The sequence below is a fragment of the Sinocyclocheilus rhinocerous genome, unplaced genomic scaffold (genome assembly GCF_001515625.1).
Source record: "Sinocyclocheilus rhinocerous isolate Xijiao unplaced genomic scaffold, SAMN03320098_v1.1 scaffold4168, whole genome shotgun sequence".
Classification (NCBI taxonomy): Eukaryota; Metazoa; Chordata; class Actinopteri; order Cypriniformes; family Cyprinidae; genus Sinocyclocheilus; species Sinocyclocheilus rhinocerous.
This window is the reverse complement of record NW_015655451.1, coordinates 108,072-128,461: the sequence shown is the minus strand read 5'-3', so window position 1 is coordinate 128,461 and position 20,390 is coordinate 108,072. Positions and strand designations below refer to the sequence as shown.

At 40.0% G+C, this 20,390-nt stretch overlaps 1 protein-coding gene across 1 annotated transcript; it reads right to left on the bottom strand.

Annotated features, from left to right (window-relative positions):
• Nucleotides 1-17,953: 17,953 nt before the first annotated feature.
• On the bottom strand, nt 17,954-20,086 carry LOC107718323 (gastrula zinc finger protein XlCGF57.1-like). Its single transcript, XM_016525350.1, has one exon. The coding sequence runs from the start codon at nt 20,082-20,084 to the stop codon at nt 18,366-18,368; it is 1,719 nt and encodes a 572-aa protein (XP_016380836.1). The 5' UTR covers nt 20,085-20,086; the 3' UTR covers nt 17,954-18,365.
• Between the last annotated feature and the right edge of the window lie 304 nt (nt 20,087-20,390).

Below are 20,390 nucleotides of genomic sequence, written 5' to 3'. Positions count from 1 at the left end.
ATTCGCCTCAATAATTAAATACAACGGAAATTTATTTGACAATATATTATTACTATAATAAAACTGCCTTACAATATTACCATGGTTACACACTTGTGGGTCGCAATTGCGTTTCAATGGAGTGTGTTAGCAAGCAAATGGTTACACAGTTGTTTGGTAAAGGGGCTTGCACTAAAATGCTACAAAGTAACGTTAACTGTTTTTTGAGGTTTTGTAGCTTGTTCAGTGTGAATTTAAACTTGCAGCACAGGGCCTTCCTTTGTCATCTTTAATATTCTGTTTATGTAGACAAGATGAGCCAGTTATTTAGATACAGTTATTTACAGTGTTGGGAGTAACGCATTACAAGTAACGCGAGTTACGTAATCAGAAGAAAAATTAAAACGAAAGAAAGAAAAAAAACTGAATCCAGAAAAATTTTAACTGGAAAAAAAGATTTTGGAAAAATAAAACGGATTTCATAGTGCCCTACAAATATCATGCATCTGAAGCTATAATTTTAATACTAAGCACAGTGCATATTATATAGGGCCTATTTAAATTTTTTTAAATGGTGCTCACTCGTTTTTGTGAAAGACCCAAGAAGGGTCACTTTCCACACAGGCACACTTCATGTTTGGTTGAAATAATCCTTAAGCATGTAAATTTATAATTTCCTTCAGTTTAATTTAAATGTGCAATTAAAATAAATAAAAATAAATGTATATTTTAAAGTTTAGAATTAGACAGCCTTGCGTTGTGTAGACAATTGCATAGTGAAAATTACCCCAACGCACCACCTAGTGTCCAACCTACTATAATACTATTATAACCTGTTTAAATGTGAAAAAGGATTTCTTTAATGTTGTAAATCCCTTGATTTATAACATGTACATGAAAAATCTAAAAGATTAGACACAACTATGGGACACGGTCGTGTAGCAGCGAGCAACAGTGAAAGGAACCTCAAGGTTGTAAATGTGTGAAATTGTATAGGGCACTCTATCAGCCTTTCCCTGTTTTGCTTGGCCTCGCTACTTGCATTTGTGGACCGTGGCAGCGCTGCCTGTTGCAGGGGAGGGTCTTGCCTCCAGGTTTCTTGCCCATCCTGATGAGTTAGTCCACACAGATAAGCATTGCCACATTCATCGCGTTAATAATTGTGCAGGGCACATGATGCAAGAACAATAACCTCCACAACATTTGGATCAAGATTAATTGTGCTTAAAAAAAAAAACTAAATCTGTTCGCAAAGACGCTGAAGGTGTTTTCAACAATACGGCGGGCACGGGATAGCCGGTAGTTGAAGACTCTCTGTTCTCTGGAAAGCCCTCTCCTGGCAAAAGGCTTCATTAAGTATGATTTCAGAGGAAAAGCTTCATCTGCCACAACAAAAAAGGGCATTGACATGTCTGTCCCTGGCAATGGAGTGGGTTGGGGAATGTTTGCAGTTCTCTGCTCTAGAGACTCTTGCAGTGTTGACCCTCTGAATACTCCACCATCCGACACCCTTCCATTACACCCTACATCAACATAAAGAAATCTATAATTGCTGTCAACCAAAGCCATCATAACAATCGAATTAAAGTGTTTATAATTGAAGAACTGTGCTCCGCAGTGAGGGGGGGGGGGTCTAATCCGTATGTGTTTCCCGTCCAAAGCCCCTAAGCAATTGGGAAATTTTGCTGTGGTTTGGAATCCTTCGGATACTTTTTTCCACTCATCTGCTGTTGTAGGGCACTGGAAAAGAGAATAATACATTTGTAAATAAATCATGAATTAATCATTTTTAAACAATATTTTACAGGACTCTACTACTTCACTTGAGGAGGGTGAAGGTGATGACAGACGTGATGATAAAGAGCAGGAGCAAGAAGAGGAAGAACAAGAAAAGGAAGAGGAGGACGAGGTCCAGCCTACAGGGAAAAAAAGGTGTAGTAAAAGAAGATATTCATCTGATCCTGCACAAGCCCAAGACCTTGCCATTCTTGGGGCAATGAATGAAACCCTAAAAGTCTTGACAGAGAAGCACCAGAATCTGCAGCCACCCAAGAATGACAGCATATATGCCTTTTGTCAGTATATAAAGCATCATTTAAGATCAATAGAAGACCCACACCACCTATAATACATACAATTTTAAATACATCAAATACTATTGTCCTCTCGCCCTTCTTCAAGCCAGTATGCAGCTCCATATTTACATCCGTTGCAGTCCCTAAATCACTTAATTGCATCTAAAGTCCAAATTTTTTATTATTATTATTATTAGGGCTGGTAAATGTTCAGGTCTCACTCTGTGTGTTTGTACTGTATGTTTGTTCGTTTGTATAGGCCTATAGTTATACCTGCATGTATTTCTAAGTTTACGTAGTTTTATGGTCTTCCAGATATTTTAAAGTAAGAATTTAAATTAGTAATTGACACTAATAAAGAATCACTTTTCTAAAGTATAGTTTTTATTCTGGTCTCTTTCCAAAAAAAGGGTATTTTTGTTTTGTTCCCAAGCATGTCAACATATTCTGTTACACCAAATACACCAAATAATGATCTTTAAAATAGCATCATATGACCCCTTTAAAGTATTGTTTTATGTAGACAGACCATGTTTTAAAATGTTTCAGGCACTTACTGTGGCACCGATGGTCAGTGTAAAGGACCGAATCTAGTGAATAATGAAGCAAACAATGCAACAGTCAAAAACAATGAAACATACAAAAAGAGTCAACCTGCAAAGGTGAACAGGAAGATGCCTTGCTGAAGTCTGGAGCTCAAGATCATTGTATCTGGTAAGTGGTTTCATTGTAAACAGTGGTGTATAAAGTACCTGAAAGCCATACTCAAGTAAAAGTACAGATATCATACCAGAAAATGAAGTTGAAGTTGAAGTCACCGGTTAGAATATTACTTAAAAGTCTTAAAGGGGTCATATGATGCTGCTAAAAAGACGTTACAGATGCATAAATAGGCCTAATGTTTTGTTTTTAACATAAAACGCTGAATACTGTTATAAAAAAATAATAAAAAACAAAAAAAAAATAGTCGAAATGTGAAATTAAAACCGCCAGTAGGTGACAGCAAGTGACTGTTAAAGAGTGAGTCATTGAGATTCAACCGATTCATTCAAACGACTGATTCATTCAGAAACAAAGTATTTAACTCTGTTAATGCGTGAATCACTGAATCATTGATTTAACTTATTAAATTATATAAATATAAAAAGCATACAGAAGCATTTTTGCCGTTTACAATTTAGAATGCCTTAAATTTTGAGTTTGAATAGACTAATAAATCACGTGCATGCACTCTTGTCTCTGTTTGTGTGATTTGGTGATATACTTGATAAAGTCAGATCGCATATCATTACAACAACACTTACCATATTATCGCAGAAGATATAGCCTACTGTATATCGCAGACCCCAGGCTCGACTTGGGTGGAAAATGAAATAATCTGAAGTATTATTACTTCGTTACATTACACCATTAGTGATGGCCATACGAATAATAGGATAGTCTGTGGTTTCAGAAATTGTTGTGGATGTATAGGCTTATATTAGGGCTGGGCGATAAATCGATTTTATCGATTAAATCGAATGTGTAGTTTACATCGACTTGTTTGAATGAAAATCGGTTTTCTCTTTAATATCCGCCGACGCTCCCCTCTGGGCTCCCGTAGTTCCGAATGGGCTCAGCCCTCCCCCCGCGCGCTTGCCATATTAGAGATACACAAACAACATGGCAGCGAGCAGGGAAGAACTCATTCCCAAGAAAGGCACAGTGTCCTCCGTAATTTGGAATTGGTTCGGTTTTGCGGCGTCAGACACAAAACAAACAACACCCCGCTGCAAAGTGTGTTTGAAGTCTGTTGCTAGCAAAGGCAGCAGTACGACCCATTTACTGCAGCACCTCAAACAGAGGCATGCTGCCGAGTGGGAGAGATGTTGCGCCCTACGAAATGAACAAGACCGCGGCAGCACAAGCACATCGGCCAAAAAAACAACCTACAGTCTTACAAACATTTACAAACTGTATCCGGTATGATAAGAATGGGGCCCATATATACTGTGGGAAAGCCGGGGTTTATTCACATGCTGAAAGTTTTGGACCCCAGGTATGTGCTACCAAGCCACAAATATTTTTCTGAAGTTGCCTTGCCTCAGCTGTATAACAGTACACGCCAAAGGATCGCAAGGGAGCTAGAAACGGTGTCGTTTTACTCCGCCACAACAGATTTATGGTCCAGCCGAACGATGCAGCCCTATATGAGTTTAACGGTGCACTTCGTCAACGACGACTGGACTCTGCGAAGCGTCTGCCTCCAAACGGCTTACTTTCCTGACAACCACAAAGGCGAAATAATTGCCCAGGGCCTAAAAGATACTCTGAGCTCTTGGAACCTTGCTGAAGACCGGACTCATCTGTATGACTACAGACAGCGGCACCAACATGATCAAAGCTCTGAAAGACAATGAGTGGCCCAACCTCCAGTGCTTTGGACACAGATTGCACAATGCTATAGGAGTCTAATGGCTATGCATTCAAGTGATATATATTTTCCCATTCGCAAAAGACACCTGAACAGCCTAATTAATGCATGATGTAATTAATGCATTATATCAAACCAATATATATTTCCACAAAAGTGGCATGAATAATCATAATGGTATGCATGCCCTATGTGTGTGTCTGTGTATGAGTGCGTGCCTGCCCATTGTGCATGTGCAATAATATTATGCAGAAAGTGAAAAAAAGACAAGTCTGTGAATTTATGTCATGTTCCACTAAAATGTGTTTTGATTATGTATTCTTTATATATTACAGAGAATGGTGTGAAGGACCCGCGGATCGAACGTGCCATTGGGGTGTGTAAAAAGGCTGTGTCTGCCTTTTCTTACAGCTGGAAAAAAAGAAGAGACATGACTGAAGTACAGGCTGAGCTTGGTCTACCCACTCATCAACTAGTAACGGAGTCCCCGACCAGATGGGGTTCACGCCAAAAAATGATAGAGAGATTTCTCGAACAGGAGAAGGCCATAGTCCGTGTCCTGGTTTCAGACAAGAAAAGTCATCATCTTGTGCCCACTTGGCAAGATCTTGATGTGTTGGAGTCCACGAATAAAGCTGTGAAACCACTCCAAGACTTTACCGACGCACTCTCCGGGGAGTCTTATGTCAGCGTTTCATACATCAAACTGGTGCTCATCTGTTCAAAACCAGTCTCCTACAGCCAGAGGAGGAAGACACAGAGCTCACAAAAACAATAAAAAGAAACAATGTGGTACCTTGACGACAAATACAGCGACCCTGTGAAGGATGAACTCTTGGACATGTCCTCACTGATGGACCCAAGGTTCCGCACAACCTACATTGACCCAGACAAGGTGGAACAAGTCAAAAAAAGAGCTGTTGCTGTGGCTGAGCTCATGTCTCTACCTGCTCCTGCCAACAACAGTACACCACAGCAGCCTGGCCCAGCTGTGCAGGTGCGCCAAGAAGAAGCACAGCCTCCACCCAAGAAAAAGATGACTTTAGCTGCCTTCTTCAAAAAGAATGCACCAGTGTAATCTCCCCACCAGTCAGAGGCAGTAAAGATAGAGACTGAGCTGACAACTTACTTATTGACCCCTGAGGTAGACCCAGACACAGATCCCCTTGAGTGGTGGAAGCGCCACCAACAGAATTTTCCAAGGCTAAGTAGTCTGGCACAAAAATACCTCTCGGTCCCAGCAACGAGTGCCTCCTCAGAGAGGGTTTTCAGTGTAGGGGGTGGCTAGTTACATGCCACTGTGCATGCCTCAAGCCAGAGGTAGTAGACAGGCTTGTCTTCCTGGCTAAGAATGTTTAGAAAAAAAGAAAGGATGTTCAAACTAAAAACAGCACAACAAATAAGCACCTTATGCTCTCATGCACTGATGATCAGAGGCCAATGGGCGAATTTGGCCAGGATGCCGAGGTCATACCTCTATTCTTTTCGAAAGACATCCTGAGATTTTTAATGACCACAGAGAGTCAGGACCTTGGTTTAACGTCTCATCCAAAGGACGGTGCTCCTGCTTAGCTTCAGTGGGCAACCGGTCTTGGGCTGCAGGGTGATATGGCTGCTGAGATCCATTATGATAATAGCTATGATAATAAGCTATGATAATAAGGCTTTGATACATAGATTGAGGAAAACGCTCAAAACTGTTCTTTATCCACCGATTTATTTCCCTTTTAACTACTGCAGTTTAGCTCCATTCAGCTAACGGTGACTGAGATTCCCTGGCCGGGAGTATAGCTATTGAATGACACTGGAACACGCAATGACATCAATTCAGCTATAAACAAGGCATTACAAAAATTAGGAACACGCTCAATTTCTACCTTATTGTACGATCTCAGATAACTTTAAATTCACTTACTGCAGTTTAACAATGGAGAGGCGGACTCGAGTTACAGCCTTCTCTGCATTCATTCATTCAAGGGCCCGCGCTGCTTACGTCACACACACACACACACACACGTCTCGACTCAGAAGCTTCTCATCTTTCATCCGCAGTAAAAGAAAAGATTAAATAACTTGGTTTATGCTCACAATTTAGATTAAACTGCCCCACTTCTCTTTTCAATATCAATAAGACTTTATTGGATAAATCTAAGATATATAAACTAGTCTAACACATGCACTCACACATTCACACAAGTTGCAGAAAGAGAGAAAGTGAGGAAAGAATGAGTTTAAGAGAATGAAAATGTTAAATCCCAAGTTTACAGCAATATGTGCGATTGCATAGACCTGAACAACCATCAGTCACTTAATTAACCCTCGAATTGAGTTCCTCAATGATGTTAAAATTTATATTAAATGCATAGACCTTAACAACCATCAATCACTTAATTAACCCTCGAATTGAGTTCCTCAATGATGTTAAAATTTATATTAAATGCATAGACCTTAACAACCATCAATCCCTTAATTAACCCTCGAATTGAGTTCCTCAATGAGGTTAAAATTTATATTAAATGCACCAGTTCAGCTTGAATCTGGAGGTACTTGTGTTGCCTGTGTAAGGGGTTCCCTTGCCATCCTTGCAGAAAAGGGGGTTTCCCGAGGTTGCTGATTGGTTGGAAGTTCAGTAGTCGTTGAAGTGATATCTTGGGAAGCCAATGGTTGGGCATTGGCTGAAGATGCGGAGTTGTGGGCTGGTTGAAGTTTTGAGTCGGTCACAGACTCGAGGTGAACTCGGAGACACTGTGTTGCGGCAAAACTAAACTCAGAACACGAAACTCTCAACAGAAAATAAAATAAATTAAAGTAGAAGAATAGAAGTAACGTGACTAGATGGTTCTTCTTCTCATCATGGCTAAGTAGCAGCGGGCGTGCAGGCTGAAGTATGCTGGAACGGCGCTCGAAGAATTCACGGGCAAAAAGCAGTGGCAAAAAGCATGGCTAAAAGCGATGACTAAAAGCATAATTTGATGGTGTCCCGAGTATGTTTCTCCTCCCAATACATAAATCAACATGTTATCTTATCAGTCACATGATCCGAATTTTGCCGCTCTTGCAGAGTATAATTTGGGCATGATTTCTATAACCAGAATATAATATATTTTACAAAGAATTTATTAGAAGAAACGTTTCAAGCAAGAAGATTCAAACACACACATACTAAACATGATTATGATCCCTTAAGCTATTCAATTGTTATTAAAAATATATACACAATGAGTGATTAGAACATGACAGTCAAATGTGTGGGTTACATACATGATATGGAGTTAAGCAGTCCTTTTTAGATAATTTTGATGCATCTACATCTGTAAAAGATAAGTTTCTGTGCTATTCTGTGAACATGAGCTGTGCTTTGTGAGGAACAAAAAGGTTAAAAGGTCTCATAAGGAATCTCTGTCTGGTTCTTGTCCTCTAGGTGGGGGGGAAGTCATTCCAAAGAGCTTGTGATTGTGATTACTATCATTGGTTTACATGTGATGGTCATGCTGTGCATCACTTTGACCATCAATCTTGATCACTTGCCCCAAAATTGACCATCTCCTTCCTGAGTTGAAATTATCAATGTGTTCTTTTGTGTTAATGTTGAAAGCTGTTCTGTGAAAGAGTTGGTTGGTTAGGCTTGCTTCAGACTGGCTGGCGCTAGGATCTGATTTACGAACGTCCTGTTATCTTATCCTGGGCCTCTTTGTGGATTTTGGCTCTTTGGGTTGTTCCAACACCAATCTGATTGAATCTTAAATTGTCTGATTCGCTCTGATACCCTACAAGAACTATATAAGAATTATTTACATAATATAAATGATCTATCCGCTGGCTGCACTCTGCGTCGGAATCGATTTTACCGGGACATCGCCTAGCGATGCGAAGACATAAATTCCAGTGCTTTATCCAATATGTAACGCTGTTTCATCCTTGTTTTTGGTTTGTTTTATGTCAAAGTACTCAGTCGTGTGTTTTTCTGGGCTTTTTCAGAGAGTTCTCTCATACAAATGTGTTATTTTGTATTTGTTTTCATGCACACACGACAGACTTTACTTTCACTTTGTGTTTGTTCAAATTTCCAATAAAAAGTCCTAAACGGTGGTTCAAAAGACCAAAACCTGTGTTGATTGGTTGAATAAGGGACAGTTTGAACCGATCTTGGCACAGGGGTGGGACTAAGTGTCAATAATCGTTCCTGTTTGGCTCAGAGGAACGAAATGCATTGGTTTCTTCTGACGAATCAATGTTGTCAAAATGTGATGACGTAATCACGTACACTAGGGAGCCTCTGAATATCCAAATAAGACAAATCTCCGCTTTACAACACTTTTTAAAGCATTCAGATAGGATTAGTGGTCCAAAAGTTATTAAACATTTAAGAACAATCGTTATTTTTAGCTGCGGGCAGCTTTCTCGGTCTTTGAGGGTTAAGTGAAATTATTAAGAAAATGTAAGAATTTGATATGAAAGATTAATAAGGTTAGGGAAAATGCCCTTTTATATATGCAAAAAACAAATGACCTGGAAATAAATTTTTAAGTTATATTAAATCACTCACTGCACTTGACTGAATAACATTTGTAAATTTCATCTGTTTTTAATTTACAGTTTATTTAATTTCTGTATATTTTTGTACCTGAATACTACTGTTAGACTGAAATTAAAACAAAATTCAGGTCCCAAGTTTAGTTGATAATATTGGTTAACTAAATTAAAATATTCAGTGATGTGATGATATGTTCTCTGCGTGGAGTAACATCTGGCACAGTTGCAGCTTGTACTTATAATTAAAACAAATAGAAAGCAAACGAGTAGCATTAATAGTTATTTATTTTAGTTAACATATTCTATGATCAATTTGAACAGATTTTTATTCTTATTGTAAACTAATGGAACATTAGGTCATGAATATAATAGTATATATAATAATATAATAGAAATAGAAATTTATTGGTATAAAATGTGTACGAACCATGTCAACCACAGTGTCCTCGGTTCAGATGAAGGGAGTTTATGGAGACTCCTATGTTCGTTGGTGCATCCCAAAACACAACACTTGTAATGCCTCTTTGACATTGTCTCTCCCGCAGCAACAGCAAGAAAACAGTAATGGCGGACTGCTGCTTCTCACTCAGGGCTGTGAATATGTTAATAGTGCAGAGAGCGTAACAAATGGGCGGGACTTTCTCCCTATGGTGACGTGTACATAGGGAGACTCTGAAACCGCTCGTTTGGAGAGACTGTTCATAATTTATTGGTATTATTAAAAAAATTAGTGGGTGGATTTGTAACATTATAGGCTGGTTGTTTTCTCAGACAACTGTGTTCAAACACTTTATAAAAATTGATTTTTGCATAATAGGTCCCCTTTAAGGAATTTATTCGGTAGTGTTACCATCATAGTTTATGCACGTTTTCTTACAGGATAAGAAATTTATCCTACTTGGTTGAGTGCATAAGTTTTTTATGCACATTTTTAGAACTTATGCACATCTTGCCATTTCCATCCAGCATTTTTTTTAATGCAATATCTCAAAATGCTCATAACCATAGGTGGATGGAAACATAGCTAGTCAGCTATGCCACAGCTAGCCACTAGAGATGGGACAAAAAATTGATTCACCTAACTATTGCGCTTTTTTTATTTACGATTTTAAAATCAATTTTTTTATACCAGAATCGATATTAATATTAAATGCATTGCTTTATTTTATTCCTTGCTTATATATGAGGCGGAGGAAAGTTACCTCTTTTATTTCAGCAGAGGGCGATGTGTTATATTGGTGAGTATTACATGACGTCATATCTCTTACTAGTGAAGTGAACACGAGAAAGTGAAAAATGGCGGATGGAATGACAGCTAGAGATATACCACCTGCACCATCACACTTTAAATTTCACAAATTACCAGGGAATGAACAGCTAGACATGTCTAAAGCAGCGTGCAAAATCTGTCGTCTACGGGTATCCTACTGTGGTAATACGACTAACATGAGCGCGCATCTTGCTCGACATCATCCAGTGAAAATCCGCCAAACAACCTGTGAAAGCAGAAGCGCCTGCAAGCCAACGAACTCTGAATGAGACATTGAATAAGCTACCCAGCATTTCAGATAAGGCAAGGCGGATCACTAAGGCCTCGTTTACACTGCAGGTCTTGATGCCCAATTCTGATTTGTTGCCTATATACACTTTCTTTCAATTGTGACCCATATCCGATTCATGTGTTTACACTTGCCATAACATCTGAAACATCGCGCATGCGTTGTTGTCATTTACTGAGAATAATGTGACCTGTGCTGACAAAACGAGTCACAATGAGCAATAATAAAAAAAATGGCATTCTCCATTAAAAGACCTTCAAAATTATTTATGATTTGTTGGAATCGGACCAAAAAGACTGATCCACACCCGTTTGAAGTCGATCGAGTGAAGTCCTCCGTCTTTTCTTATTATTAATTACTATATTAATAATCACAATACAGCTATTTTTTATTTTATCTTTGCTATTAAAAATAAGAACAGATGCAAAAAAAACCCCCAAAAAACAGTAGAACAAATAGCCTAGAAAGAAACAAATAACTAAAGCATTCATGTACGAAAAACAAATACCCTATTGGCCCGAATATAAGACGACGACCCCCATTTTCCAGATGTACCTTTTGGAAAAAGGCTTTTTAAAAACCAAATCTTGTTTTTTCTCAGTAAAACACATTTTGTCTTCAATTATTTTCATATTGCATATTTTTCCTATTTTAATTTTTGTTTTGAAAGTATGGTAAAAACTGGTAAAATGTACCAACAATCACATTTAAAAAATATACACTTTTTGATATACCATAAAAAAAAAAAAACAGGTAGCCCATCTGAATTAGGACATTTAGGCTATCCATCTAATAGTAGCCTACCAAAATCTTATTAACAGTAGAAGTTAAATCTTACTGTAGTCTTCAAATCTGGGTACTGTCTTACGTTTTAAAATCACAAAGGGAGTTTGGTCCCATCAGGCTAACCTGACAGTCACGACTCATGCAGCTGTAAGCTTTTCTTTTTCTTTTGTTTTCACTCGCGATCTTTACAACACGCATTACATTACGTATTTCATGGCACACTCGTTTTATGCGTATTTGGCGCCACCTATTGTTGTGGGTGTATTATTGACATGTCAAAGTCTAGACCCTGAATATAAGACGACCGCGTTTTTTCAGATGTATTTCCAAGAAAAAAACATCTTCTTATATTCGGGACAATACGGTAATCAAATATAAAAATAACTTAAGTGTGTTCATTACAAATAAATTGATTATTAAAACTACAAAAGCAGTTCAATGAAGTGCAGCGAGTGATTCCCTCTTTTCTTTTATTGTTAGATTAACATTATGATACATGATACAGACGTCCTATACTGTAATGTACGGATCTAATATAATGTTACACATCAGATGTTTTCCCCCCAACAGTTCCCCAAGCGTTCACTTAAGTCAGAACAGATTATGTTTGCGTGAATACTGAAATACTGTAATTCTGTATATGTGTGTATTTATCGGGATTTATCTTTCACATAATCGGACAGGAACGGCAGTGCTTTAAATTTTGGATCAAGTGCTGAAGCTTGGTTGAGTGTGGCCTTCTCCGTCTCAGACGCATAACTTTTTATGAGGTCATGGTGAACGGCTTCTTTGATTTCTTTAAAGAACGGAGGATCCCCAGGCGTTTTCTGGGTGTCTTGCAAGAGCTGTGCAAGTAGTGGGGCTATGACAGAGAGTGTTGGGTTACTTTCATCCGACAAAACACATGTAGCTACCTTCATTGCCTTTAGAGCCTGGATGAACTCTTCCGCGTTGGATATGTCAGACTCAGTAAAGGTGCAGATATCTTTTTCTCTCTTTCTCATTTCGGCAGAAAGAAGTGCAGCTGTGATCGCTGGCTGTTGCTCGAGGAAACGTTCGACCATGTCATGAGGGTGTGCAAAGCACCTGACATGGAGATAGCAGGTTAATTGGGCAGCGGTAGCCATATTCGTTGCATTGTCTGTCACTAAAACAGGGTCTTTCTCAGTGATGCTCCATTCTGTCGCCACATTATGAAGTAGTTATGCAATATTTGCCCCGTGTGGCTCTCGTGCAAGGCTCTCGTCTGGAGGACGTGAGACGACAAAGACCAGTCATCTGTAATGTGATGGGCCGTCACAGTGACATAAGACACCGAAGCTCGCGAAGTCCATGCGTCACAGGTTAAAGCGACTCGTCAAGCTCTTCCTAGTGAAAGCACCTGACATGGAGATAGCAGGTTAATTGGGCAGCGGTAGCCATATTCGTTGCATTGTCTGTCACTAAAACAGGGTCTTTCTCAGTGATGCTCCATTCTGTCGCCACATTATGAAGTAGTTATGCAATATTTGCCCCGTGTGGCTCTCGTGCAAGGCTCTCGTCTGGAGGACGTGAGACGACAAAGACCAGTCATCTGTAATGTGATGGGCCGTCACAGTGACATAAGACACCGAACCTCGCGAAGTCCATGCGTCACAGGTTAAAGCGACTCGTCGAGCTCTTCCTAGTGAATTTATTACGTCTGATTTGTTGTAGAGTGTAGGCACGACTGTTTCTGAGAAAAACTTTCTTGACGGTATGACGTAACGTGGCTCCAAAGTGTGAATCATGTTTCTAAATCCATCATTCTCTACAACGGCATACGGTCGAATGTCTTTGCATATAAACATAGCAATTGACTTAGTGATCCGCCTTGCCTTGTCTGAAACGCTAGGTAGCTTATTCAATTTTGTAGCGGACTTCTTCTCTCGCCACAAAGAACCCCACGACACCACTGGCTTTCGGTGGACCACGTCTGCAGTTTATTAAAGACAGGACAAGGATTAACACCACGCAAACACACTCTCAGTTCTTTGGTCTGTCTCGCTCAAGTCCAAAGCTGTTCTGACCACATTTAACAATAAACTCTTAGAGCTTCTGACTGATCTGCTCATTTAACTGGCATCATTTGACATGACAATTGATTCAGCTCGAACACTCTGGTTGCTCACATATTTTTGGGTCCTTTCCCCATTACTGATGCACAATTGATCTGGTTCCAATTCATGTATACTATTGTCATCATCAGACTCGCTGTCAGAGTTCATTCCTCTTGCTTCATATTCATCACTAGAACTCTCAGTCTGTTCGCACCTCATTTCTGGCAGAAAGATTCTTCTTTCTTGTTTGACTCGCACAGTCTGAATGCTCCAACTCTGTGATGGGTTCTTTGGTCTTCTCCTTTACAGTAAACTCCCCTGTACTCTGAGATGCTTTGGGGCCTACACCCTGTAAAATCCACACAGCAGTTCTACTGTTCCTTGATTCTATTTCTGTACTGAGCAAAGATATTTGGCTTCGGCCTTCTGTTTGATACTTTTCCTCTTCCGACAGTGCTGATAGGACTGTAGATTCAATGTCCAGCTCTTCCAATGGAAGGAAATTAACTGGGAGGAGTAAGTTACGATGGACCACTTTGCTGTTCTTTGTTGTGGGATTTTCAACTCTGTAGATGGGTAATGATGGATCTTTCCATGTCACTACATGAACTGCTGAATTCCACATATCCGCCAACTTTCCTTTTCCTCTTTCCGTTTTATTTGCCAAGAGGACACGGTCTCCAACCTCCAGAGGGACACCCTTAGATCTTCTGTTATACCCTTCTGTCTGTTTCCTCTGTGCATCCGTAGCATTGCCCTTAGCAATATGCATGGCTTCTCGGAGATCCTTCTGGAGAGATTTTACATACTCATCATAAGTCTGAACATCCTCATTTCTGAGAGCACTCCCAAACATGTCTACAGGTAACCTTGGAATTCTTCCAAACATTAAGTAGAACAGTGCAAACCCTGTTGTTTCATGGGTAGTACAATTATAGGAGAACGTGAGTGTCTGAATCATTTGTGGCCATCTCTCCTTCGCTCGAGGAGGCAAAGAGCGGATCATGTTGCAAAGGGTGCGATTAAATCTTTCAGTCTGCCCATTGCCCATAGGATGGTACGGTGTGGTATGGGACTTATCAACACCAGACACCAGCAACAACTCCGCTATCAATTTGCTCTCGAAATTTGCACCTTTGTCAGAGTGTATTCTCTGTGGAAAGCCATACACACAGAAAAAGTTGTTCCACAATTTTTGAGCCACCACCCTGGCTGTTTGGTTGGGACAGGGAAACGCATGGGCTAGTTTTGTGAAATGGTCTGTTATGACTAGGACATCAACACTCTCTCCATGCGTTCCCTCTGCAGACCAGAAATCTATACATACAAGCTCAAGTGGTGCACTTGTTCTGATAGACTCCAGTGGAGCTCTGGCCTCAGGTTCCTGAGTCTTCCCAACCACGCATCTTTTACAGTGTGAGACATACTTTTTAACATCTGTGTCCATACCAGACCAGAAAAACCTCTGGCGTACAAGGTGAAGGGTTCTGCTTTGGCCTTGATGGCCTGCATCATCATGAGTTCCTCTGAGAGCAACAGTTCTCAATGAGTGTGGAAGTACAAGCTGGTGCCTGACTTTACCGACCCGATCTTTGGACCTGCGATAGAGCACTCCATCCTTTACTTCAAGTTTTTCCCAGTGCTTCAGAAGTCGCATTACTGGTGCAGTTTCATTGTCTCTCTCTCTACGTGATGGTCTCCTTTTCCTGTCAACAAAGAACACAACACGGGACACAGTGGGATCTGCTTCATGCGTATCTCCTCCATAGAGAAAACTGGAAGAGTGCTGACACCTCCATGGACAAAATGACTGCTCTGGGCAAGATGGACACTATGAACTGGACTGCAGGCTTCCCAGTTTAGACAGGACTCAAAGACAGCTTTTACCCCTTCACTACTAACCATCTTCAGTTTTCCAACTCGGGAATCCATGCTGCTTTCACTCATTTGATGGTGCATGTTCTGGAACAGTGTTGTAAATACAACATAACCACTGATTTCTAGTCCTTTTTTGGAAGACCAAACAAAGTAGTTTCGCGTGTTAGAACGAGCCATTTTAGGTAGGTGTGGCGGACTCTGAACTTTTATAAAGAATATCTCTTTGGATTTGAGACTTTAGTCTTTGCAACTTTACAGATCTTCTTTATGCACCAAGAGCTTGTAACACTCCAAAGAGAAAGGAAAAATTGAAATCGCATCATATGACCCCTTTAAGTCAAAATCAAAAGGGGCAAGCTTAGATACCCACCTTTGCTCACAGGCATCTAACTTTGGCTTTGACAGTATATACGTCAGGGGATTGTTATCAGTTAGCACTGTGAATTTCGTCCCCTTCAGCCAATGGGCGAATTTATCACAAACTGCCCACTTTAGTGCATAGAATTTCTAACCTATGAGCGGGATAATGGGACTGGGCTTTTGACGGGGTCTTACTCGCAAAAGTGACTGGTCTAGGTTTTGTTTCACCTCATGGAGTCTGACTCAAGACTGCACCAAAACCATCCATAGATGCATCTGTGGACAGCAGGAAAGGCTTTTTGAAGTCTGGATGGGCAAGAACAACAGTGTGAGAAAGCGCATGTTTTATCTTATCTACAGCTGTGTCACACTCTGCAGTCCAGTCTTCAGGACTTAAGACGCCTTGAGTTGGAAACATAGCGGGTCTTTTGTCCATCTTTCCTCCTGACTTTCTGTCCAGCTGTCAGTTTAAACAATGGTCTCGCTAAAGTCGAGAGGCCTTCAATGAAATGGGAATAATAATTTTTGGTTGGTGATGGAGTCATTCCATCTGCTTCCATCAGATCTGTGGGTTTAAAGTCACTGATTGCAGACACTTTAGTTGGATCGGTTGCTATGCCACTCTCAGTTACAATATGTCCCAGAAACGTAACAGTTTTTCTTAAGAACTAGCACTTCTTTTGTGCCAGTTTTAGGTTATGCTCTCTAAGCCGAGAAAACCATCTCAAGGCGATCGAGATCTTCCTTCTCAGTTTTGCCGAAGACAAGTAAGTCGTCTAAGTAGCAGAGAAGCGACAGGTAGTTCTGGTCTCCAAAGATCGATGTCATCATGTGTGAGAACGTTGTTGGGCCGTTACATAAACCCTGGGCCATACGGTTATATTCATAGAGCCCTACTGGAGTCGTGCATGCTGTATATTTACGGTCATCCTCATGAATTGGAATGTTATAGAAGCCCGATGTTAGATACATGGTGCTAAAATAACAATTTCCTCCTAATGATGCAAGGGCATCAGCATGATGGGGTAAAGGATATGCATCCTTCTCTGTCCTTTGGTTGAGCCACCTAAAGTCTGTTAAATTTTATTTAAGAACCAAAGTTAGCATAAAAATACCCCGCCATTAAAAATGGCGCGGGCGGTAACTTGAACCAAATGATTAACAGCTCATTAACACGAAACTCACAATATACTGAAAAATAACGCCAAACGAACACACTATTTGACTCAATCCAGCATCAAAACATGTCTCCCACTGATATCAACCAAAATTTTAACTCAATCTGATATATTTTAATACCATGTCACGGAGCACATTTGCGACGTACCTGTCTCGCTCAAGTCCAAAGCTGTTCTGACGAGAGCGGGACGCGACTGGGCAATTCAATCAGAGGAAGTGACATCACACAACATACAACTCAATACATTATTTTAAAACAAAAATACACAGCTTCCATATACTCTTATAAGGTTATTAATAGAGAGACATGAAAATAAAAATAAAATAAATATAATTTATTTCTTGGAAAAAGTAAAGTTTGCTGGAACGGTCAAACCCAAAACACTATAAATGTCTCATTCAGAGTTCGTTGGCTTGCAGGCGCTTCTGCTTTCACAGGTTGTTTGGCGGATTTTCACTGGATGATGTCGAGCAAGATGCGCGCTCATGTTAGTCGTATTACCACAGTAGGATACCCGTAGACGACAGATTTTGCACGCTGCTTTAGACATGTCTAGCTGTTCATTCCCTGGTAATTTGTGAAATCCTAAGTGTTTCCACACTTTGGATTTAAAGTGTGATGGTGCAGGTGGTATATCTCTAGCGGTCATTCAATCCGCCATTTTTCACTTTCTCGTGTTCACTTCACTAGTAAGAGATATGACGTCATGTAATACTCACCGATATAACACATCGCCCTCTGCTGAAATAAAAGAGGTAACTTTCCTCCGCCTCGCATATAAGCAAGGAATAAAATAAAGCAATGCAAGTGTAAATAGAAATAAAATGTAATAACATTAATAACAAAATTGCGATAGTTAGGTGAATCGATTTTTTGTCCCATCCCTAAATCGCAAATACTTGTAGAATCAAATTTCTTAAAAAAAAATAAATAAATAAAAAAACGCAATACATATCGTATTGGCACCCAAATATCGTGATAGTATCGAATCGGGAGGTAGGTGTATCGTCCCATCCCTACTAGCCACAGGAGTACATATGCACTAAAGAAAATAAAAAGCCTCATGGTGAAGCATAAAGAGGTCAAGGATGCAAGTAAAAGTAGTCTTGGTGTCAATCAGACAATTTTTCTTATTATATGCTTTAACAAAGAACACAAACAGGGTATCATGACTTTACATATGTGTCTTTAAGTGTGAATGCAAAAAATGTATTTAGTACACCGAGTACAACAGAATTGTCTTTGAGAAAGAATACACAGATGATTGTAGAAATTGCTCCTTTTTCTAAACCTCTTGTCATTCTGGGGAAAACGGTAATTTCTTACCCAGAATAAGTTCGCAAATGGCATTTCATGCTGCTTTGACAAACTCTTCTCAAACTGAAGACACTAGCAATGTCTCTCTCCAGTGTGACTCCCAAAGTTTGCATTGTTTGTGAAACTCTTTCCACAGTGATGGCACACAAAAGGCTTTTTTCCGATGAGAATTTGAATGATTCTCATGGTGATTCCTGTCTATTCGCACTAATGACAATTAACATTTTTCTGTCTTGAGTGAATCTTCATGTGGTTTTTAAGGTTTTCTTTACGTGTGAAGCCCTTCCCACACAGTTCGCAGATGAAAGGACTCTCTCCAGTGTGAATTCCCATGTGGGCATTAAGGAGTTTATTCTCCTTAAAACTCTTTCCACACTGATCACATACAAATGGCTTCTCTCCAGTGTGAGTTCTCATGTGAACCTTAAGACCGTTATTAAATGAGAAACTCTTCCCACACAGTTTGCAGGTGAAAGGTTTCTCTCCAGTGTGAATTCTAATGTGAATCTTAAGGCTTCCTTTGTACCTGAAACTCTTTCCACACTGAGGGCAGGTGTAAGGTTTCTCTCCAGTGTGAATGATCATGTGGGTATTAAGGCAGTGTTTCTGTGTAAAACTCTTTCCACACTGAGGGCACATTAACGGCTTCTTTTCAGTGTGATTCATCATGTGAACCTTAAGACCGTTATTTAATGAGAAACTCTTCCCGCACAGTTTGCAGGTATAAGGTCTCTCTCCAGTGTGAATTCTCATGTGGATATTAAGGCAGTTTTTCTGTGTAAAACTCTTTCCACACTGATCACATACAAATGGCTTCTCTCCAGTGTGAGTTCTCATGTGAACCTTAAGACCGTTATTGAATGAGAAACTCTTCCCACACAATTTGCAGGTGAAAGGCTTCTCTCCAGTGTGAATTCTCATGTGGATATTAAGGCAGTTTTTCTGTGTAAAACTCTTTCCACACTGATCACATACAAATGGCTTCTCTCCAGTGTGAGTTCTCATGTGAACCTTAAGACTGTTATTGAATGAGAAACTCTTCCCACACAATTTGCAGGTGAAAGGCTTCTCTCCAGTGTGAACTCTCATGTGAGTCTTAAGTTTTCCTTTACACGTGAAATTCTTCCCACACTGAGGGCAGGTGAACGGCTTCTCTCCAGTGTGAATTCTCATGTGGACAGTGAGGTATTTTTTCATTGTAAAACCGTTTCCACACTGAGGGCAGGTGAAAGGACTCTCTCCAGTGTGAATTCTCATGTGGACAGTGAGGTATTTTTTCTGTGTAAAACTCTTTCCACACTGATCACATACAAATGGCTTCTCTCCAGTGTGAGTTCTCATGTGAACCTTAAGACTGTTATTGAATGACTCTTCCCACCCACACAATTTGCAGGTGAAAGGCTTCTCTCCAGTGTGAACTCTCATGTGAGTCTTAAGGCTTCCTTTCCACGTGAAATTCTTTCCACACTGAGGGCAGGTGAACGGCTTCTCTCCAGTGTGAATTCTCATGTGGACAGTGAGGTATTTTTTCTGTGTAAAACTCTTTCCACACTGATCACATACAAATGGCTTCTCTCCAGTGTGAGTTCTCATGTGAACCTTAAGACTGTTATTGAATGAGAAACTCTTCCCACACAATTTGCAGGTGAAAGGCTTCTCTCCAGTGTGAACTCTCATGTGAGTCTTAAGGCTTCCTTTCCACGTGAAATTCTTTCCACACTGAGGGCAGGTGAACGGCTTCTCTCCAGTGTGAATTCTCATGTTGGAATTAAGGTTTGTAGTTTGTGTTTTTTGAGCTTGTGAGGAAGTCTTTTTAGTCTGTGAGCAACTAATTGATTTTTCTTCAGTTTTGAAATCATGCTGTTTCGCATTCTGATCTTTCTCGTCCGTTTCATTCAGTTCTTGACTCTCCTCATTCAGCGCCATCAGGTCTGAGGTGAAAACAGACAAATACAAAGTTAAAACCAGTTTAATGTTACAGACATTCTAACATTTAGTCTAGTGCGATCAATCAATTAAAAAAACTATTTCACATTAAATGTAAAACTAATTAAATTAATGTACAACCCGAATTCCAGAAATGTTGGGACGTTTTTTAAATCGGAGTGTCTATTTACACTAAGTGCAAATAGCCCGCCTTGTTGGCAGAGTCTATTTATACTAGTTCCATCCACAAACGTGTGATAGGGATGGTCAGCACTATAAAAGACTGCCAACAATCATCAGCTTCAG

Excerpts from the sequence above, each read along its gene's own strand:
- LOC107718323 (XM_016525350.1), bottom strand. The coding sequence starts at position 20,084 with ATGGCGCTGAATGAGGAGAGTCAAGAACTGAATGAAACGGACGAGAAA.